The sequence below is a fragment of the Dendropsophus ebraccatus genome, chromosome 5 (assembly GCF_027789765.1).
Source record: "Dendropsophus ebraccatus isolate aDenEbr1 chromosome 5, aDenEbr1.pat, whole genome shotgun sequence".
In the NCBI taxonomy this organism is placed as follows: domain Eukaryota; kingdom Metazoa; phylum Chordata; class Amphibia; order Anura; family Hylidae; genus Dendropsophus; species Dendropsophus ebraccatus.
In genome coordinates this window covers 139,424,871-139,444,140 of record NC_091458.1, presented here as the reverse complement: position 1 = coordinate 139,444,140, position 19,270 = coordinate 139,424,871, and the positions used below count along the sequence as shown (strand labels likewise).

At 42.7% G+C, this 19,270-nt stretch overlaps 1 protein-coding gene across 2 annotated transcripts in view; it reads left to right on the top strand.

Annotated features, from left to right (window-relative positions):
• ITPR3 (inositol 1,4,5-trisphosphate receptor type 3) overlaps positions 1–19,270 on the top strand; it is a 162,483-nt gene that overhangs the window by 116,710 nt on the left and 26,503 nt on the right. For both annotated transcript variants that reach the window (XM_069971461.1, XM_069971460.1), the window contains exons 43-50: positions 623–733; positions 2,071–2,166; positions 6,720–6,827; positions 11,899–11,982; positions 13,271–13,384; positions 14,499–14,691; positions 16,996–17,121; positions 18,123–18,295. In XM_069971461.1, the coding sequence (XP_069827562.1) occupies positions 623–733; positions 2,071–2,166; positions 6,720–6,827; positions 11,899–11,982; positions 13,271–13,384; positions 14,499–14,691; positions 16,996–17,121; positions 18,123–18,295 (1,005 nt within the window). The remainder of the gene's footprint in view (positions 1–622; positions 734–2,070; positions 2,167–6,719; positions 6,828–11,898; positions 11,983–13,270; positions 13,385–14,498; positions 14,692–16,995; positions 17,122–18,122; positions 18,296–19,270) is intronic.

The following is a 19,270-nucleotide window of genomic DNA, read 5'->3' as shown; positions in this document are numbered from 1 at the left end:
CACTCTTTGGGTGCCGTTTTTTTTACCTTTTCATGTTCTGAGGTCTTTTCCCAGAAAAAGGGCATGGCTAGAGGGATGTATGTTTTCCTGATGAATTTGCTTGTAAAAAAAAAAAGCTAATTTCTGGCACTACACAAAAAAAAATCATGTGTGAATTACTTTGGGTTTTCCTAAATCGCATTCCCCATATGTACATCTTGCACAATGCAGCCAGTAAGTCAGACAGTCAGCAAACAATAGTAAGTTCCCCCCACTGTCTATATTTATATAATCCTGTGTTCACACACAGCAAAAAAAATATCTAAATTTTGAGTGAAAATTTAACAGCGTGTGAATACTTGAAGAAAAAAAAAACAAAATAAAAAATATCCGTAATATGGAAATCCAGTCAAAAATAATAAGCATGTTTGGTATTTGGACAGTTGTAATCATTTCTGCCCATAATTGTATATGATGTGTGCCCTCCCGACCAATTTGCCATTCAGCGGAGCCCATTATTATATTAAAAATACGGACGTATTTTAACCTCAAAATTACCAGTGTATTTTTCTTTCATTTTCCGGTATGTGAGTCTCACCTGCGTGCAGGAAGCTCATCCATCTTTTACCACTTTGTTTTTCAGACCTGCATAGTGACGCATGACTCCAACGGCATCGATATCATAACAGCCTTGATTTTAAATGACATTAGTCCTCTGTGTAAATACAGGATGGACTTGGTTCTACAGCTGAAGGTATGTACGCACAGCTATAGAGGGGCAGTATATATACTGGTTTTATTTATATATATATATAGGGATGAACATGGGTCGCAGTGTTTGGTTACTATATGGTCACAGTATGGCAGGAGATTTCACCCATAATAGTAAATGCCGTCACACTGTACATAAATGTATAGGAAGGGATCAGTGATTCCCCTTCCAGTTAAGGGAATCGATTTGTTATCCGTTTAGTTTGCCGTGTGCTTAATGTATGAGAAATAGGACGGTACTTATTCCCGAATTAAATCATCGTTTTCTTGAAGAGTTTGTGTTTTGTGGTCTTCATAAATCTGAGGAAAACAAATGCCCTTGAAAACAACAAGCAGAGAATGTGATAAAGCCAAGACCAAGACGTGGCCGGCCTATTATTAAAGATTTATATTTATCAAAGTGGGATAAATAATGTACATGGAGTGAGGGAACAGATCGTGTAGAAGGATGATGGCAGCTCCTTCTACAGTCCTGACCTCTATCTAATATATTCTACAGCCCCGGCCTCTAATATATGCTACAGTCCCAGCCTCTATTATATTCTACAGCCCCAGCCTCTATTATATTCTACAACCCCAGCCTATATTATATTCTACAACCCTGGCCTATATTATATTCTACAACCCTGGCCTATATTATATTCTACAGCCCCAGCCTCTATTCTACAGCCCCAGCCTCTATTATATTCTACAGCCCCAGCCTCTATTATATTCTACAACCCCAGCCTCCATTATATTCTACAGCCCCAGCCTCTATTATATTCTACAACCCTGGCCTATATTATATTCTACAGCCCCAGCCTCTATTCTACAGCCCCGGCCTCTATTATATTCTACAACCCCAGCCTATATTATATTCTACCACCCTGGCCTATATTATATTCTACAGCCCCAGCCTCTATTCTACAGCCCAAGCCTCTATTATATTCTACCGCCACAGCCTCTATTATATTCTACAACCCCAGCCTCTATTATATTCTACAACCCTGGCCTATATTATATTCTACAACCCTGGCCTATATTATATTCTACAGCCCCAGCCTCTATTCTACAGCCCAAGCTTCTATTATATTCTACCGCCACAGCCTCTATTATATTCTACAACCCCAGCCTCTATTATATTCGACAACCCCAGCCTCTATTATATTCTACAGCCCCAGCCTCTATTATATTCTACAACCCTGGCCTATATTATATTCTACAGCCCAAGCCTCTATTATATTCTACCACCCCAGCCTCTATTATATGCTACAGCCACGGCCTCTTTTATACCTCTTTTTCTATTAGATTATACATTGTTCCATTGTTTGATTTTTACAGGACAATGCCTCTAAGCTGCTTTTAGCTCTCATGGAAAGTCGCCATGATAGTGAGAACGCAGAAAGAATTCTCATCAGTCTTCGACCCCAAGAATTGGTAAGTAACTCTACCTGGGTGACTACTTACATACGCTGGATGGTTGTGCACCGCACCACAAGATTTGATTCCGATCTATAAAATGTATTGCTTTTCTCAGGTATTTACCTGTATATAAGAAGGACACAGCTGAACTGGAGCGGGTGCAGAGGAGGCGACCAAGGTCACTAAGGGAATTGGGGGGGGGTGGAGTTAGAGGACCAAGACAGGTTATCAAGCTTGGGGCTCTTTAGTTTAGAAAAAAAGACGTCTTAGGGGCGATCTGATCACAATGCACAAATATATGAATGGACAGTACAGAGGTCTTTCTAGTGATCTCCGTACACTTAGACCTGTAACCATGACAAGGGGACATCCTCCATGTCTAGAGGAAAGAAGGTTTCACCACCAGCACAGAAGGGGATTTTTTACTATGAAAGCAGTGAGACTATGTAACTTTCTAAATTCTTTACTGTAAGAGCAGTGAGACTATGTAACTATATTCTTTAGTGTAAGAGCAGTGAGACTATGGAGCTCTCTATATTCTTTACTGTAAGAGCAGTGAGACTATGTAACTATATTCTTTAGTGTAAGAGCAGTGAGAATATGGAGCTCTCTATATTCTTTACTGTAAGAGCAGTGAGACTATGTAACTCTCTATTTTCTTTAGTGTAAGAGCAGTGAGACTATGGAACTCTCTGTATTCTTTACTGTAAGAGCAGTGAGACTAAGGAGCTCTCCATTCTTTACTGTAAGAGCAGTGAGACTATGGAACTCTCTATATTCTTTACTAAAAGAGCAGTAAGACTATGGAACTCTATATTCTTTACTGTAGGAGCAGTGAGACTATGGAGCTTTCTACATTCTTTACTGTAGGAGCAGTGAGACTATGGAACTCTGCCACATGATGCTGTCATGGCTGATTCATTATATAAGTACAGGGGAGGCCTGGATGCTTCTCTATAAATATAATATTTTAAGTTATATAGGACACTAGATTACATGTGATAGGACGCTGATCCAGGGAATATTCTGATCACCATATTGGAGTCGGGAAGGAATTTTCTCCCTGTGATGGGGAAATTGTCATCTGCCTCCTAAGGGATTTTGCCTTCTTCTGGATCAACACAGTAGGGTTTCCCTAGGTTGAACCTGTAGGACTCTTGTCTTCTTTCATCTTTATTAACTATGTTATCCAATGGTCTCCAGAGAATTATTAGTTTAGGTCACATTTGTTGCGTGAAACTGGAAGAAATGGCACAGGTTTTGGTGCAAGTCTTCACCTCATCTTCACATCACTAACAATAAATATATATATATATATATATATATATATATATATATATACAGCACGTTCTGCATGATTATCGGGACCTAAGTCTTCACACACTATCATCTACATTATCACCTAACTGAAAGTTAAGGCATTGGCCGAGTTGAAATCCAAGATGCCTGATCATCTGCCATTGAGCGTTCCATATACACTGCCCACTGAGATCATCGGGTATAGCCCATGATACCGTATATGACCGGCTTAACAGTGTTAGAGGTTTATATGATTGTTTCCTCTTTTTATAATTTTCTGTTACCTGAGTATTGTGACTGACATGGTGTTTATTGTTGGGGACTCTCCGAGGTGCGGATACAACATACAATCGCTGTCAATTTTGGACCATTAATATCCCTTCGTCTCTATGGAGTGTGGACAGAAGATTCTAGTGGTTTCTCTTTATGAAGATAAACTCATTTTATTTTTCATGATCACATTATCAGAATTTTGACTTTGGGAGGATTTCTTTTGATAAGTCATTACTATGTATAACTGTAGGCTATTCCTGTGTGATGTGCTGTGAACATGTATTACTTCACACCCTCCTGATGATGTGACAGTCATATAGTCTAAGTTTAGAACATGAAATTGCACAAACAGCTGTTTTACAATTGAGTTCCATAGAACTTTTTGCAATATGGGGTGGGGGGGGGGGGGTGCTATAGTGTGGGGCTGATGGGGTTGTAGTGTGTGTAGTGATTGTACTATATGGCAGGTGTAGTGTGTGGGCTGCTGGTATGTTTGGTATTTGGGCTGGTGGTGTGTGTAGTATATGAGCAGGTGGTATGTGTAGTGTGTAGGTTGCTGGTGGTGTGTGGGTTGCTGGTGTAGTATGTGGATTGCTGGTATGTGTAGTATGTGGATTGCTGGTGTAGTGTGTGTAGTGATTGTAGTATGTGGCCTGGTTGTGTGCGTACTAGGTGTAGTGTGTTTGTTTGGGCTGGTAGTGTGTGTAGAATGTGGGCTTAGTGGTGTGTGTAGTGTGTGGGTTGCTGGTGGTGTGTGTAGTTTGTGTAGTATATGGGCAGGTGGTGTGTGTAGTATGTGGGTTGCTGTTTTGTAGTATGTGGTCTGGGTGTGTGTGTGTTGTGTGTAGTATGTGTAGTGTGTGGGTTGCTGGTGTAGTGTGTGGGTTGCTAGTAGGTGTAGTATGTGGGTTGCTGGTGGTGTGTTTAGTGTGTGTGTTGCTGGTGTAGTGTGTGGGGTGCTGGTGGTGTGTGGGGTGCTGGTAGGTGTAGTATGTGGGTTGCTGGTGGTGTGTTTAGTGTGTGGGTTGCTGGTATTTGTAGTATGTGGGTTGCTGGTACGTGTAGTATGTGGGTTGCTGGTGGTGTGTGCAGTATGTGGGTTGCTGATATGTGTAGTGTGTGGGTTGCTGATATGTGTAGTGTGGGTTGCCGGTGGTGTGTGTAGTATGTGTATTAGTGTGTGCAGTGTGTGGTTTGCTGATATGTGTAGTGTGTGGGTTGCTGGTGGTGTGTGTAGTATGTGTAGTAGTGTGTGCAATGTGTAGGTTGCTGTTATGTGTAGTGTGTGGGTTGCTGATATGTGTAGTGTGGGTTGCCGGTGGTGTGTGTAGTATGTGTATTAGTGTGTGCAGTGTGTGGTTTGCTGATATGTGTAGTGTGTGGGTTGCTGGTGGTGTGTGTAGTATGTGTAGTAGTGTGTGCAATGTGTGGGTTGCTGTTATGTGTAGTGTGTGGGTTGCTGATATGTGTAGTGTGTGAGTTGCTGGTGGTGTGTGTAGTATGTGTAGTCATGTGTGTAATGTGTAGGTTGCTGTTATGTGTAGTGTGTGGGTTGCTAATATGTGTAGTGTGTGGGTTGCCGGTGGTGTGTGTAGTATGTATATTAGTGTGTGCAGTGTTTGGGTTGCTGATATGTGTAGTGTGTGGGTTGATGGTGGTGTGTGTAGTATGTGGGTTGCTGATATGTGTAGTGTGTAGGTTGATGGTGGTGTGTGTAATATGTGGGTTGCTGGTGATGTGTAGTGTGTGGGTTGCGGTTATGTGTAGTATGTGGGTTGCTGATATGTGTAGTGTGTGGGTTGCTGGTGGTGTGTGTAGTATGTGTAGTAGTGTGTGCAGTGTGTGGGTTGCTGATATGTGTAGTGTGTGGGTTGCCGGTGGTGTGTGTAGTATGTGTATTAGTGTGTGCAGTGTGTGGGTTGCTGATATGTGTAGTGTGTGGGTTGCCGGTGGTGTGTGTAGTATGTGGGTTGCTGATATGTGTAGTGTGTGGGTTGCTGATATGTGTAGTGTGTGGGTTGCCGGTGGTGTGTGTAGTATGTGTATTAGTGTGTGCAGTGTGTGGGTTGCTGATATGTGTAGTGTGTGGGTTGCCGGTGGTGTGTGTAGTATGTGGGTTGCTGATATGTGTAGTGTGTGGGTTGCTGATATGTGTAGTGTGTGGGTTGCCGGTGGTGTGTGTAGTATGTGTATTAGTGTGTGCAGTGTGTGGGTTGCTGATATGTGTAGTGTGTGGGTTGCCGGTGGTGTGTGTAGTATGTGGGTTGCTGGTAGGTGTAGTATGTGGGTTGCTGGGGGTGTGTAGTATGTGGGTTGCTGGGGGTGTGTAGTGTGTGGGTTGATGGTGATGTGTGGAGTATGTGGGTTGCTGGTGTTGTGTAGTGTGTGGGTTGCTGGTGTTGTGTAGTGTGTGGGTTGATGGTGATGTGTGTAGTATGTGGGTTGCTGGTGTTGTGTAGTGTGTGGGTTGCTGGTGATGTGTAGTGTGTGGGTTGCTGTTATGTGTAGTATGTGAGTTGCTAGTATGTGTAGTGTGTGTAGTATGATATCTGTTATTCAGTTCCATTTCACCTCTGCATTTCCCAGCACATGCGGATGTTTGTGACTTTTCCAGCACATGCGGATGTATCAGAACATTTTAGTGAATGTCAGTTTAATTATTAGAAATAAAGCTATCGTTCTTTCCATGCTTTCCATTCATTTTCTGAGTGTTTCTCCCATAAAGTGTTCTGGTGCAGGTAATGTAACACCTATGTATTCCACCTGACTCATCAGGACTGGACAAGCTGAATAGACACCTTTCTAGTCTATGTCGTATGTAGTGAAAGTGCTCAGATATGAATAACATGATACAATGGGATTTGCTCAGTGTCTAGAAGTGCCAGCTCAGCACTATATAAGTCACAGCTAGAAGAGTCTATAAAACAGATATTGTAGACATGATCCCCATATATCCTGGCCTATATATTCCATTACAGTTGATATCTTTTCATTAGGTGGATGTTATCAAGAAGGCTTACTACCAAGAAGAAGAGGGGGACTCCGATGTGTCTGATGTGTCACCACGTGATGTCGGCCATAACATCTACATCCTGGCTTTGCAGGTCAGGCCGTTATTACTATGCTAGTACTATATTTCTGTATATAGGCTATAAAGGATATAATGCAGTTATGAAACGCACAATGTACAACCTGCCCATGTGTAAACTTGTAGGTTTATGTACAGATGGAAAAGCAAAATATTTTATTGCATGGATTGTTATGGATGCATTGTGTCCTTTTTATGTATTACATGCCATAGGTAATGGGGTTTTCCGGGACCCTGGTATTAATGGCCTATCTATTGAAGTGAATGGATCAAGCTGCAGTACTACGTCCAGCCATTTCCAAACGTGCGGAGCTGTGTATGATAGGTAGTGAGGAGGCCGCACGGGTGGCTGGAGTTGAACATTGAAAAAATTAACCAGCACATAATGTTGGACCTAACAACCTCACAGTAATAAAAGTGAACACTTACTCCAGCGAAAATAATTTGTTTTCAAATCAACTAGTTTCAGAAATGTATAGACATTTGTTTCTTCTGTTTTAAAATCTCAAGTCTTCTCGTACTTATCAGCTGCTATTTGTCCTGCAGGAAGTGGTGCATTCTTTCCAGTCTGTCACAGTGCTCTCTGCTGCCACCTCTGTCCATGTCAGGAACTGAGCAGGAGAGGTTTTCTATGGGGATTTGCTGCTGCTCTGCACAGTTTCTGAAATGGACAGAGGTGGCAGCAGAGAGCACTGTGTCAGATTGGAAAGAATACACAACTTCCTGATGGACATACAGCAGCTGATAAGTGCTGGAAGACTGAAGCTTTTTAACCAAATTTTAAGTCTGTATAACTTTCTAACACCAATTGATTTGAAAACATTTTTTTTTCTGCCGGGGTTCCTCTTTAAAGGAATAACGCATTCATTGCATTATACCTACTGTGGGACCTGTTATATTGCTGAATGGTACAATAATTCAAAGAACATGAAAGAGAGAACAGCCATGTCATGCATGATTTCCACAGACTCAATAGCAACCAGATAGGATTGGTTATTTTTTAGTGTTTATTTTTTATTTTTGGGGGTATTTTTTCAGTGTTTTAATAATTGTGTATTCTACACTCGCATTGTCAGGATGTGTAATGTGGCACATAGCTCGCTCTGCCGCCACACTGTACATCTGCATGCCAGTTTTTTACAGACAGCTTTTCCTTTTTCAGTCATTCTGTTGGAATTGCCTAGATAAAGTTAGTTTGATCCATGGCACGCCGTATGTCCTATCATAGAGGCGCCATATGTACAGGTAGGGGAATTTACAGCCGCTAATTTGTTGCAGAGATTTCTGCGAGTGTCGGACTCCTCTGAAATATCTTTATTCAAATGAACAGAAGGGATTCTGAGTCACACAAATTTCTGCAACAAATCTGCCGTATGTGAACTCTCTGCTTTTCAGATTTCTTATTCCACACAGTTGGCGGTTCACAGAGCGAGGAATAGACGCCGCTTTCTATATAGAGCCTTTTAGACGGGTCTCTTGTCAGTCAAATAGGGCGATTATAGTTCTGTGTAAAAGATCCAGTGATCAGACAACAAGTGAGCCGATCGCTGGGAATGTGCCGACCCTAAAGCGCATTGTTGCTTTGCTGCACATGTATGTAGTGCCGGCAGTGATCAGTAATATAGTCCTGACTGCACATGTATGTAGAGCCGGCAGTGATCAGTAATATAGGCCTGGCTGCACATGTATTTAGAGTCGGGAGTGATCAGTAATATAGTCCTGACTGCACATGTATGTAGAGCCGGCAGTGATCAGTAATATAGTCCTGGCTGCACATGTATGTAGAGCCGGTGATCAGTAATATAGTCCTGGCTGCACATGTATGTAGAGCCGGCAGTGATCAGTAATATAGTCCTGGCTGCACATGTATGTAGTGCCGGCAGTGATCAGTAATATAGTCCTGGCTGCACATGTATGTAGAGCCGGCAGTGATCAGTAATATAGTCCTGGCTGCACATGTATTTAGAGTCGGGAGTGATCAGTAATATAGTCCTGGCTGCACATGTATGTAGAGCTGGCAGTGATCAGTAATATAGTCCTGGCTGCACATGTATGTAGAGCCGGCAGTGATCAGTAATATAGTCCTGGCTGCACATGTATTTAGAGTCGGGAGTGATCAGTAATATAGTCCTGGCTGCACATGTATGTAGAGCCGGCAGTGATCAGTAATATAGTCCTGGCTGCACATGTATGTAGAGCCGGCAGTGATCAGTAATATAGTCCTGGCTGCACATGTATGTAGAGCCGGCAGTGATCAGTAATATAGTCCTGGCTGCACATGTATTTAGAGTCGGGAGTGATCAGTAATATAGTCCTGGCTGCACATGTATGTAGAGCCGGCAGTGATCAGTAATATAGTCCTGGCTGCACATGTATGTAGAGCCGGCAGTGATCAGTAATATTGTCCTGCTGCACATGTATGTAGATCCGGCAGTGATCAGTAATATAGTCCTGGCTGCACATGTATGTAGAGCCGGCAGTGATCAGTAATATAGTCCTGGCTGCACATGTATTTAGAGTCGGGAGTGATCAGTAATATAGTCCTGGCTGCACATGTATGTAGAGCCGGCAGTGATCAGTAATATTGTCCTGCTGCACATGTATGTAGAGGCGGCAGTGATCAGTAATATAGTCCTGGCTGCACATGTATGTAGAGCCGGCAGTGATCAGTAATATAGTCCTGGCTGCACATGTATTTAGAGTCGGGAGTGATCAGTAATATAGTCCTGGCTGCACATGTATGTAAATCCGGCAGTGATCAGTAATATAGTCCTGGCTGCACATGTATGTAGAGCCGGCAGTGATCAGTAATATAGTCCTGGCTGCACATGTATTTAGAGTCGGGAGTGATCAGTAATATAGTCCTGGCTGCACATGTATGTAGAGCTGGCAGTGATCAGTAATATAGTCCTGGCTGCACATGTATGTAGAGCCGGCAGTGATCAGTAATATAGTCCTGGCTGCACATGTATGTAGAGCCGGCAGTGATCAGTAATGTGGTCCTGGCTGCACATGTATGCAGAGTCGGCAGTGATCAGTAATATAGTCCTGGCTGCACATGTATTTAGAGCCGGCAGTGATCAGTAATATAGTCCTGGCTGCACATGTATGTAGAGCCGGCAGTGATCAGTAATATTGTCTTGCTGCACATGTATGTAGAGCCGGCAGTGATCAGTAATATAGTCCTGGCTGCACATGTATGTAGAGCTGGCAGTGATCAGTAATATAGTCCTGGCTGCACATGTATGTAGAGCCGTCAGTGATCAGTAATATAGTCCTGGCTGCACATGTATGTAGAGTCGGCAGTGATCAGTAATATAGTTCTGGCTGCACATGTATGTAGTGCCGGCAGCGATCAGTAATGTAGTCCTGCTGCACATGTATGTAGAGCCGGCAGTGATCAGTAATATAGTCCTGGCTGCACATGTATGTAGAGCCGGCAGTGATCAGTAATGTCCTGGCTGCACATGTATGTAGAGGCGGCAGTGATCAGTAATATAGTCCTGGCTGCACATGTATGTAGAGCTGGCAGTGATCAGTAATATAGTCCTGGCTGCACATGTATGTAGAGCTGGCAGTGATCAGTAATATAGTCCTGGCTGCACATGTATGTAGAGCTGGCAGTGATCAGTAATATAGTCCTGGCTGCACATGTATGTAGATCCGGCAGTGATCAGTAATATAGGCCTGGCTGCACATGTATGTAGAGCCGGCAGTGATCAGTAATATAGTCCTGGCTGCACATGTATGTAGAGCCGGCAGTGATCAGTAATATAGTCCTGGCTGCACATGTATGTAGAGCCGGCAGTGATCAGTAATGTCCTGGCTGCACATGTATGTAGAGCCGGCAGTGATCAGTAATATAGTCCTGGCTGCACATGTATGTAGAGCCGGCAGTGATCAGTAATGTCCTGGCTGCACATGTATGTAGATCCGGCAGTGATCAGTAATATAGTCCTGACTGCACATGTATGTAGAGGCGGCAGCGATCAGTAATATAGTCTCGGCTGCACATGTATGTAGAGCCGCCAGTGATCAGTAATATAGTCCTGGCAGCACATGTATGTAGAGCCGACAGTGATCAGTAATATAGTCCTGGCTGCACATGTATGTAGAGCCGGCAGTGATCAGTAATATAGTCCTGGCTGCACATGTATGTAGAGCCGGCAGTGATCAGTAATATAGTCCTAGCTGCACATGTATGTAGAGGCGGCAGTGATCAGTAATATAGTCTCGGCTGCACATGTATGTAGAGCCGCCAGTGATCAGTAATATAGTCCTGGCAGCACATGTATGTAGAGCCGGCAGTGATCAGTAATATAGTCCTGGCTGCACATGTATGTAGAGCCGGCAGTGATCAGTAATATAGTCCTGGCTGCACATGTATGTAGAGCCGGCAGTGATCAGTAATGTGGTCCTGGCAGCACATGTATGTAGAGGCGGCAGTGATCAGTAATATAGTCCTGGCTGCACATGTATGTAGAGCCAGCAGTGATCAGTAATATAGTCCTGGCTGCACATGTATGTAGAGCCGGCAGTGATCAGTAATATAGTCCTGGCTGCACATGTATGTAGAGGCGGCAGTGATCAGTAATATAGTCCTGGCTGCACATGTATGTAGAGCCGGCAGTGATCAGTAATATAGTCCTGGCTGCACATGTATGTAGAGCCGGCAGTGATCAGTAATATAGTCCTGCTGCACATGTATGTAGAGCCGGCAATGATCAGTAATATAGTCCTGGCTGCACATGTATGTAGAGCCGGCAGTGATCAGTAATATAGTCCTGGCTGCACATGTATGTAGAGGCGGCAGTGATCAGTAATATAGGCCTGGCTGCACATGTATGTAGAGCCGGCAGTGATCAGTAATATAGGCCTGGCTGCACAGTCATTGAGATATGGAGAAGGCTCAGTAAAGCAGGGATGATCTGCAGCCTCAGCGCTCACATCGGTAAAGGTCTTACTGTCTAAAGAGACGCCACCTTACGAGATCAGCAATTTACTAATTCCCCTCTCCACAATATACAGGTAATTCATGTAAATGAGCACAAGCTTATGTCTATTGCTTTGTGTCTATTGTTCTGTAGCTGGCGCGTCACAACCGGCATCTACAACAACTTTTAAAACCTGTCCGGAGAATTCAGGAGGAGGAGGAGAGCATCTCTACTATGGTAATATTATTTCTGGGACTGACCATCCACCTGTTATTATCAGTATTACCCTAAAACTGTCTTTACATGGGCCTTAGCGCCGTATTAGACAGCCCAATATGCTGGGTAAGTGAGCACTGATCTGCCAGATGAGCGCTCACTTACAGAGCTTATTACATGGCTGTGGCTTTATATATATCATTATCTGTGTTTTTAATTTTATTTAAAAAAAAAAAAAAAACAACTTTATTTGAACCATGAATGCTGTCAAATAGGCGGAGCCTACTATTATTAGGTCCTTAGAACCACTACATCTCACTGTGCTGCAGAGTGTACATGACCGATTATACAAGGAGCAGGTATACAGAATGGTAAGTCATAGCGGCACTAAGGGTCCTATTTCACGGGCCGATGGGGGCCCGATCAACGGTGTAAACAAGCGCCAATCTGCTAGATTGGCGTTTGTTTACTAGGCCTATTCCACAGCCTATTCCACGGACCTGGCCTGTGATTGGCTGAGCGGTCTGACTGCTCAGTCAGGCCGCTCCGGAGCTGCTGATGCTGTGCCGCGGGACCCGGGGAGGAAGACGGAGCAGAGGAGAAGTCCTACCAGGTAATGTATGCTGATGCTTCTCAAATCGTCGGTCACCCTCCGCGCACACTGCTAATTCCACCGTAGCGATGCGTGGTGGGGGATCGATGATTTTAGGTCTGGCCCTAAATAAACGATCAGCCGATGACACGACCATCGGCTGATCGTTTTCTCTATTCCACTGAGCGATAATCGGCCGAATCGGACCGAATGGGGCCGATTCGGCCGATTATCGCTCCCGTGGAATAGGCCCCTAAGGCCCAGAGAATAATAGGCTCCACCTCTTTGACACCATTCACAGCACTAAGAAAAATGTCACAGACACAGGGAACAAATATATGAATACTTTCTTTTATATCGGTCGAGCGGTGCCGTCAGCTCAGTACACAATCAAGAGGGTCAGAGGTTACTTAAACCTGGTTAACCTGGTGCAGTGAGACATTTTCATAGTATGTACACCTCAACCTTATGAGTAGTCGACATATTATACATTGACTAGCTGGTAGTGTACTTGGTCGGAGCCATTCAGGATGAATTCCAGGAACACAACAGTCTGGAATATCATTTCCCACCCATGACTTCCTAAAGAGTTCTTTTCCCCCTCACAAACCGCCACATAACCTAAAAATACACTGACAGTAGTGGGATTTGCACAAATCAGTAGTTTCCTCCCTGCGTATCATTATAAGGCCCTAATGTTGGTTATTTCACTTGCAGCTCAGCCTAAATAATAAACAGCTGACACAAATGCTGAAGTCGAAAACGGCCCCAGTGGAGGAAGAGAAAGAGGATCCTCTGGAATATTATGCCAAACATACTTCACAGATTGAGGTAAGTGTGTTACTAAAGGGCCTTATACACCCGACCATTATCGGCCGGGTGCAACACAAGAAACGCTCCTGTGGCCTGATCAGCTGAGGACGGGAAAATGCCCGATCCTCGTCTGTTTGCATCTTTTGGGGCGGGCTTCAAAATTCAGCAATATCGGCCGCACATCTTCTGTGTATAGCAAAGGAGGTGGAAGAGCGGGATATCGGATCACAAGCATCGCAGAAGGTAAGTATACACTGCTGCTTTTTATCTGGAAGCTGACAGCACTGATTTATACATATCCTCTATGTATATCCTATATACTTATCCATGCTGTCATTGTTCTGGTCACAAGCAGTGTATACTTACCATGCACGCTGCAGACGTCCAACCGCTGCTGTATCTTTAGGCCCCGCCTCCTTCATAATGATTGACAGCTGTAGAGTGGGATGACAGATCACAAGCATAGCAGAAGGTAAGTATACACTGCTTGTGATCTGGAAATAAAATGCACGGATTTATACATATCCTCTATGTATATTCTATATACATATCTGTGCTGTCAGTTTCCATGGCCACACTAATGATACAAGAATCATTTGTGTAGCTTGGCAGCTTGATTCGTTCTCTCTGATCGTGGCTTGTTTGCGTCTTGGCACAGCCCCATGGCGAACTGTGTAAAAGGAGCCTTCGGGTATGTTCACACTGAGTAAAATCGTCGGAATCCTGCCTGTCTCAGTGTCCCACTGTATGTCTATGGGAGGGCTCGCGCGCCTCCGTTCACGTCGGAATTCCGCCGATTTTACTTAGGGCAAACACACCCTTAGAGAGAGCTAGACCAGTGTAGGAGCGGGCCCCTATCTCTGATTATATGACTTATGGCCGGAAAATCATAGGAATCCAATATCTCCCCAGTTGTCGGATAACATTTTTCTACTGTAGATTTAATTATAGAGAAAGTTTCCACAGCGTAAAAGTGAAAGTAATAGATTGTATAAATCGTGAGACGGATGCGGCTTCGGTTTAGCCTCAGGCAGCCATACGCTCCACCATATTACTGTACACATTTATTTCACACATTGTGGAGATACTATTACCAGGAGCCTCATGAATGATGTGTGTTTGCCGTCCATAGATCGTACGTTCAGACCGAAGCATGGAACAAATTGTGTTTCCTGTTCCCAATATCTGCAAGTTCCTGACAGAAGAGACGAAGCACCGAGTCTTCACCACCACCGAGCAGGACGAGCAGGGCAGCAAAGTTAGCGACTTCTTTGACCAGTCTTCGTTCCTTCACAATGAGATGGAGTGGCAGAAGAAACTAAGAAGTATGGCCGTCTCCCATAAGCTCTGAATGGGATTTGTCAGGAAATGAACAACTGTGGGGTCTCAGCACCTGTTATAGGACATATAAACCATAAGGATGAGGCCCAAGATGTCGTCTGCTATGAAAACTGATGATAATAGGCCGACTGCCCTGATCTGTATACACAGTGCCATTGTCATTGTATATAGCTACAGCTTAGACATTGTACATAGCAGGCATGTGCAACGTTCGGCCCTTCAGCTGTTCCAAAACTACAACTCCCATCATGCCTGGACAGCCAAAGCTAAAGCTGCGGCTGTCCAGGCATGATGGGAATTGTAGTTTTGCAACAGCTGGAGGGCCATGGGGACATGCCTGGTATATAGTTATAGGTCAGTCATTGTATATAGCTATAGCTCAGTCATTGTATATAGCTATAGGTCAGTCACTGTATATAGCTATAGGTCAGTCATTGTATATAGCTATAGGTCAGTCTTTGTATATAGCTATAGGTCAGTCACTGTATATAGCTATAGGTCAGTCATTGTATATAGCTATAGCTCAGTCATTGTATATAGCTATAGGTCAGTCTTTGTATATAGCTATAGGTCAGTCACTGTATATAGCTATAGGTCAGTCATTGTATATAGCTATAGCTCAATCATTGTATATAGCTATCGGTCAGTCATTGTGTATATATATAGCTCAGTCATTGTATATAGCTATAGCTCAGTCATTGTATATAGCTATAGGTCAGTCACTGTATATAGCTATAGGTCAGTCATTGTATATAGCTATAGGTCAGTCTTTGTATATAGCTATAGGTCAGTCACTGTATATAGCTATAGGTCAGTCATTGTATATAGCTATAGCTCAATCATTGTATATAACTATAGGTCAGTCACTGTATATAGCTATAGGTCAGTCACTGTATATAGCTATAGCTCAATCATTGTATATAGCTGTAGGTCAGTCATTGTATATATATAGCTCAGTCATTGTATATAGCTATAGGTCAGTCATTGTATATAGCTATAGGTCAGTCATTGTATATAGCTATAGGTCAGTCTCTGTATATAGCTATAGGTCAGTCATTGTATATAGCTATAGCTCTGTCATTGTATATAGCTATAGGTCAGTCATTGTATATAACTATAAGTCAGTCATTGTATATAGCTATAGCTCTGTCATTGTATATAACTATAGGTCAGTCATTGTATATAGCTATAGCTCAGTCATTGTATATAGGTATAGGTCAGTCATTGTATATAGGTATAGGTCAGTCATTGTATATAACTATAGGTCAGTCATTGTATATAGCTATTGCTCTGTCATTGTATATAGCTGTAGCTCAATGATTGTATATAGCTATAGCTCAGTCATTGTATATAGCTATTGCTCTGTCATTGTATATAGCTGTAGCTCAATAATTGTATATAGCTATAGCTCAGTCATTGTATATAGCTGTAGCTCAGTCATTGTATATAGCTGTGACTCAATGATTGTATATAGCTATAGGTCAGTCATTGTATATATATAGCTCAGTCATTGTATATAGCTGTGACTCAATGATTGTATATAGCTGTGACTCAATGATTGTATATAGCTATAGCTCAGTCATTGTATATAGCTATAGCTCAGTTATTCCATAAAAATTCAGCACTAGTCTGAATTGTTGCTATGGGTGAATGGTGTATTCTTTCCAGTGTAACAAAGTGTTCTCTGCTGCCACCTCTGTCCATGTCAGGAACTGTCCAGAGCAGGAGAACTTTTCTATGGGGATTTGCTACTGTTCTGGGCAGTTTCTGACATGGACAGAGGTGGCAGCATAGAGCACTTTCAGACTGGAAAGACACCACTTGATTTGAAATAAAAACATTTTTGCCGGAGTTCCCCTTCAAGTCTAGGCTTTCTGTAGATAAGGTTTACTGAATATATACAAATAACAGTAGAGGTGTGGTAGATAGCAGCACCGTTTGTGCGGTGACAAAACTCAAGCCACTTTCATCATTTACAGCTGATGGTGAATAAAAATGGGCAGAAAAACTGTAAAATGTTAAAAATTTACAAATAACTGGACAAATTCTAAACCAGCTTCCTTGCGTCCTCATCTAAATCTTAGCCTGCACTAACTTCTTGACATGACCAGGGAAGATCCATCAGACTCTTAAGAAAGAAAGAAACAGAATGGAAAAGATTTCTTGATGAGACTATAATAATACGAGTGATCTAAGCCAAGAGTTCAGAGCATTAGATTATTACTGTCATTATATATATATGTAACAAACAGCTGATCTTTCCTCCATGTCTTCTGTTCCTTCTTCAGGTATGCCGCTAATGTATTGGTTTTCACGTAGAATGACACTATGGGGAACTATTTCCTTCAACCTGGCAGTGTTTATTAACCTAATCATCGCCTTTTTCTACCCCTATGTGGAGGGGACATCAATGGGTAAGATACTAATGAATATTTAATAGTTCTTGGGGGGTAAGTATGAGACTGAGGGGGTTCCAATAAGGCTCAGGGGAGAAACAGCTGTAGGTTTAACGTGAAAAAAAAAAAAAAAGCTATGTGCAAGTATAGAGATAAAATTGAGCTCACACAGTAGAGAAACTAAAGACTGATGGAGGAAAAGTATTTTGCAGCACAATAAGAATAAAGCAAGAATAAAAAAAGTGTTTTACAAAGGTTTCCATAAGGTTTTTATGCCATTGTTTATCTTTAACAGGGTAATGAAGGGTTAAATGGGTTTATTTATTGATGGCCAATACTAGAGAACAATGAGTCACTTGTTTTCACTTGTTGGCCACTTTACAGCTGCGTTTTTGGACAGCTGACTTTTTGGCTCCAAGATACGGTGTGTTATTACAGCCGTAATTTGCATAATACTGTCGTATTGCTGCACCAAAATGAGGAACATTCGAAAAGACGCCGCAAAAGTTGTGAAAATCGTAGTTTGCCTTCATTATTCATATTATGCATTTTGGCATGTAAAAATCTCCAGTCTTTCAGTACTTATCAGATGCTGTATGTCCTGCAGGAAGTGGTGAATTCTCTCCAGTCTGACACAGTGCTCTCTGCTGCCACCTCTGGCCATGTCAGGAACTGTCCAAAAAGAAAAAGAAAACCTCTTCTGCTCTGGACAGTTCTTGACATGGCAGCAGAGAGAACTGTGTAAGACTGGAGAGAATATATCACTTCCTGCAGGAAATACAGCAGCTGATAAGTACCGGAAGACTGGAGATTTTATCACATAGAATAAATTACAAGTCTGTATAACTATCTGACACCCGTTGATTTGAAGAAAATAATTTTTTCCTGGGGTTCACCTTTAAATTCTTCATTATTATAATGCTGTAACATACTCCCAAAACAAATGCAAACCAAACACTGTTTTTGTGTCTGTCCACAGATTTTTTGTTCTCTAACACGCATTTTGTTTTGTTTCCTAGGAGTATTGGATTCTCCCCTTATCTCTCTTCTTTTCTGGGCCATGGTTTGCTTCTCAGTTATGTCTCTATTCACAAAGCGCTACGGTCTCCGGCCCCTTATCGTGGCATTGATATTGCGTTCAGTGTATTACCTGGGAATTGGTCCTACACTCTACATACTGGGAGGGCTGAATGTAAGGCTTGATATGCTTTTTACTTGTGAATATACTTGTAGATGACAGTGAGAGCCATTACCTTTTGTGAGCACAATGCACACAGCACAGAAATCCAGACCTGATGGGTCTTTGTGCTGAGAACGGAACAGTTAGAATCCATATTAAAGGATGCCTTTCAGACACCAGCAGTGTTACATTAGTTAAAGTGACACTGTCACCCCCTTAGTGCATTCTGACATCTCTACACAGGTGTAAAGGGTAAATTTAGTGTTTTTCATATCTTATTTCATATCATACGTCATGGTGCTTGTTCAAGTAAAAAGTGTCCTTTTATCATCTGCAGATTGTATTAAGTGGGCGTGGCCTCGCGGCACTAGCGCCACATAACCCCGCCCACAACGACACAATTGGCCCCGCCCCCTCGCCGGCCATTGGAACAGGCTGGCCGAAAGGTCTAGACTCCACCCCCTTTACGTTGGACAACCAATGGGCGTCAAGGGGGCGGGGCCAACCGTGCCGTTGTGGGCGGGGTTATGTGGCGCTAGTGCCGCGAGACCACGCCCACTTAATACAATCTGCAGTTGATAAAAGGACACTTTTTACTTGAACAAGCACCATGACGTATGATATGAAATAAGATATGAAAAACACTAAATTTACCCTTTACACCTGTGTAGAGATGTCAGAATGCACTAAGGGGGTGACAGTGTCACTTTAAAGTATACCTGTCACCATCTTATTTATTTTGCAGTATAATCCCTTTTTTTTTTTTTTTTTTTTTTTTTACATTTTCTATGCTTAAAGTGACACTGTCATCCCCCTTTTACATTATGACTTCTCTACACAGGTGTTAAGGGTAAATCTGGCAGTTCTCATACCTTATTTTATATCAAACATCATACGTCGATTGTGCTAAATTGGCGGGGCTTAACCTTTGCCCCGCTCACAATACCATACAATAGTCATCAGTACATAGGCCCCGTCCCCTCTGTG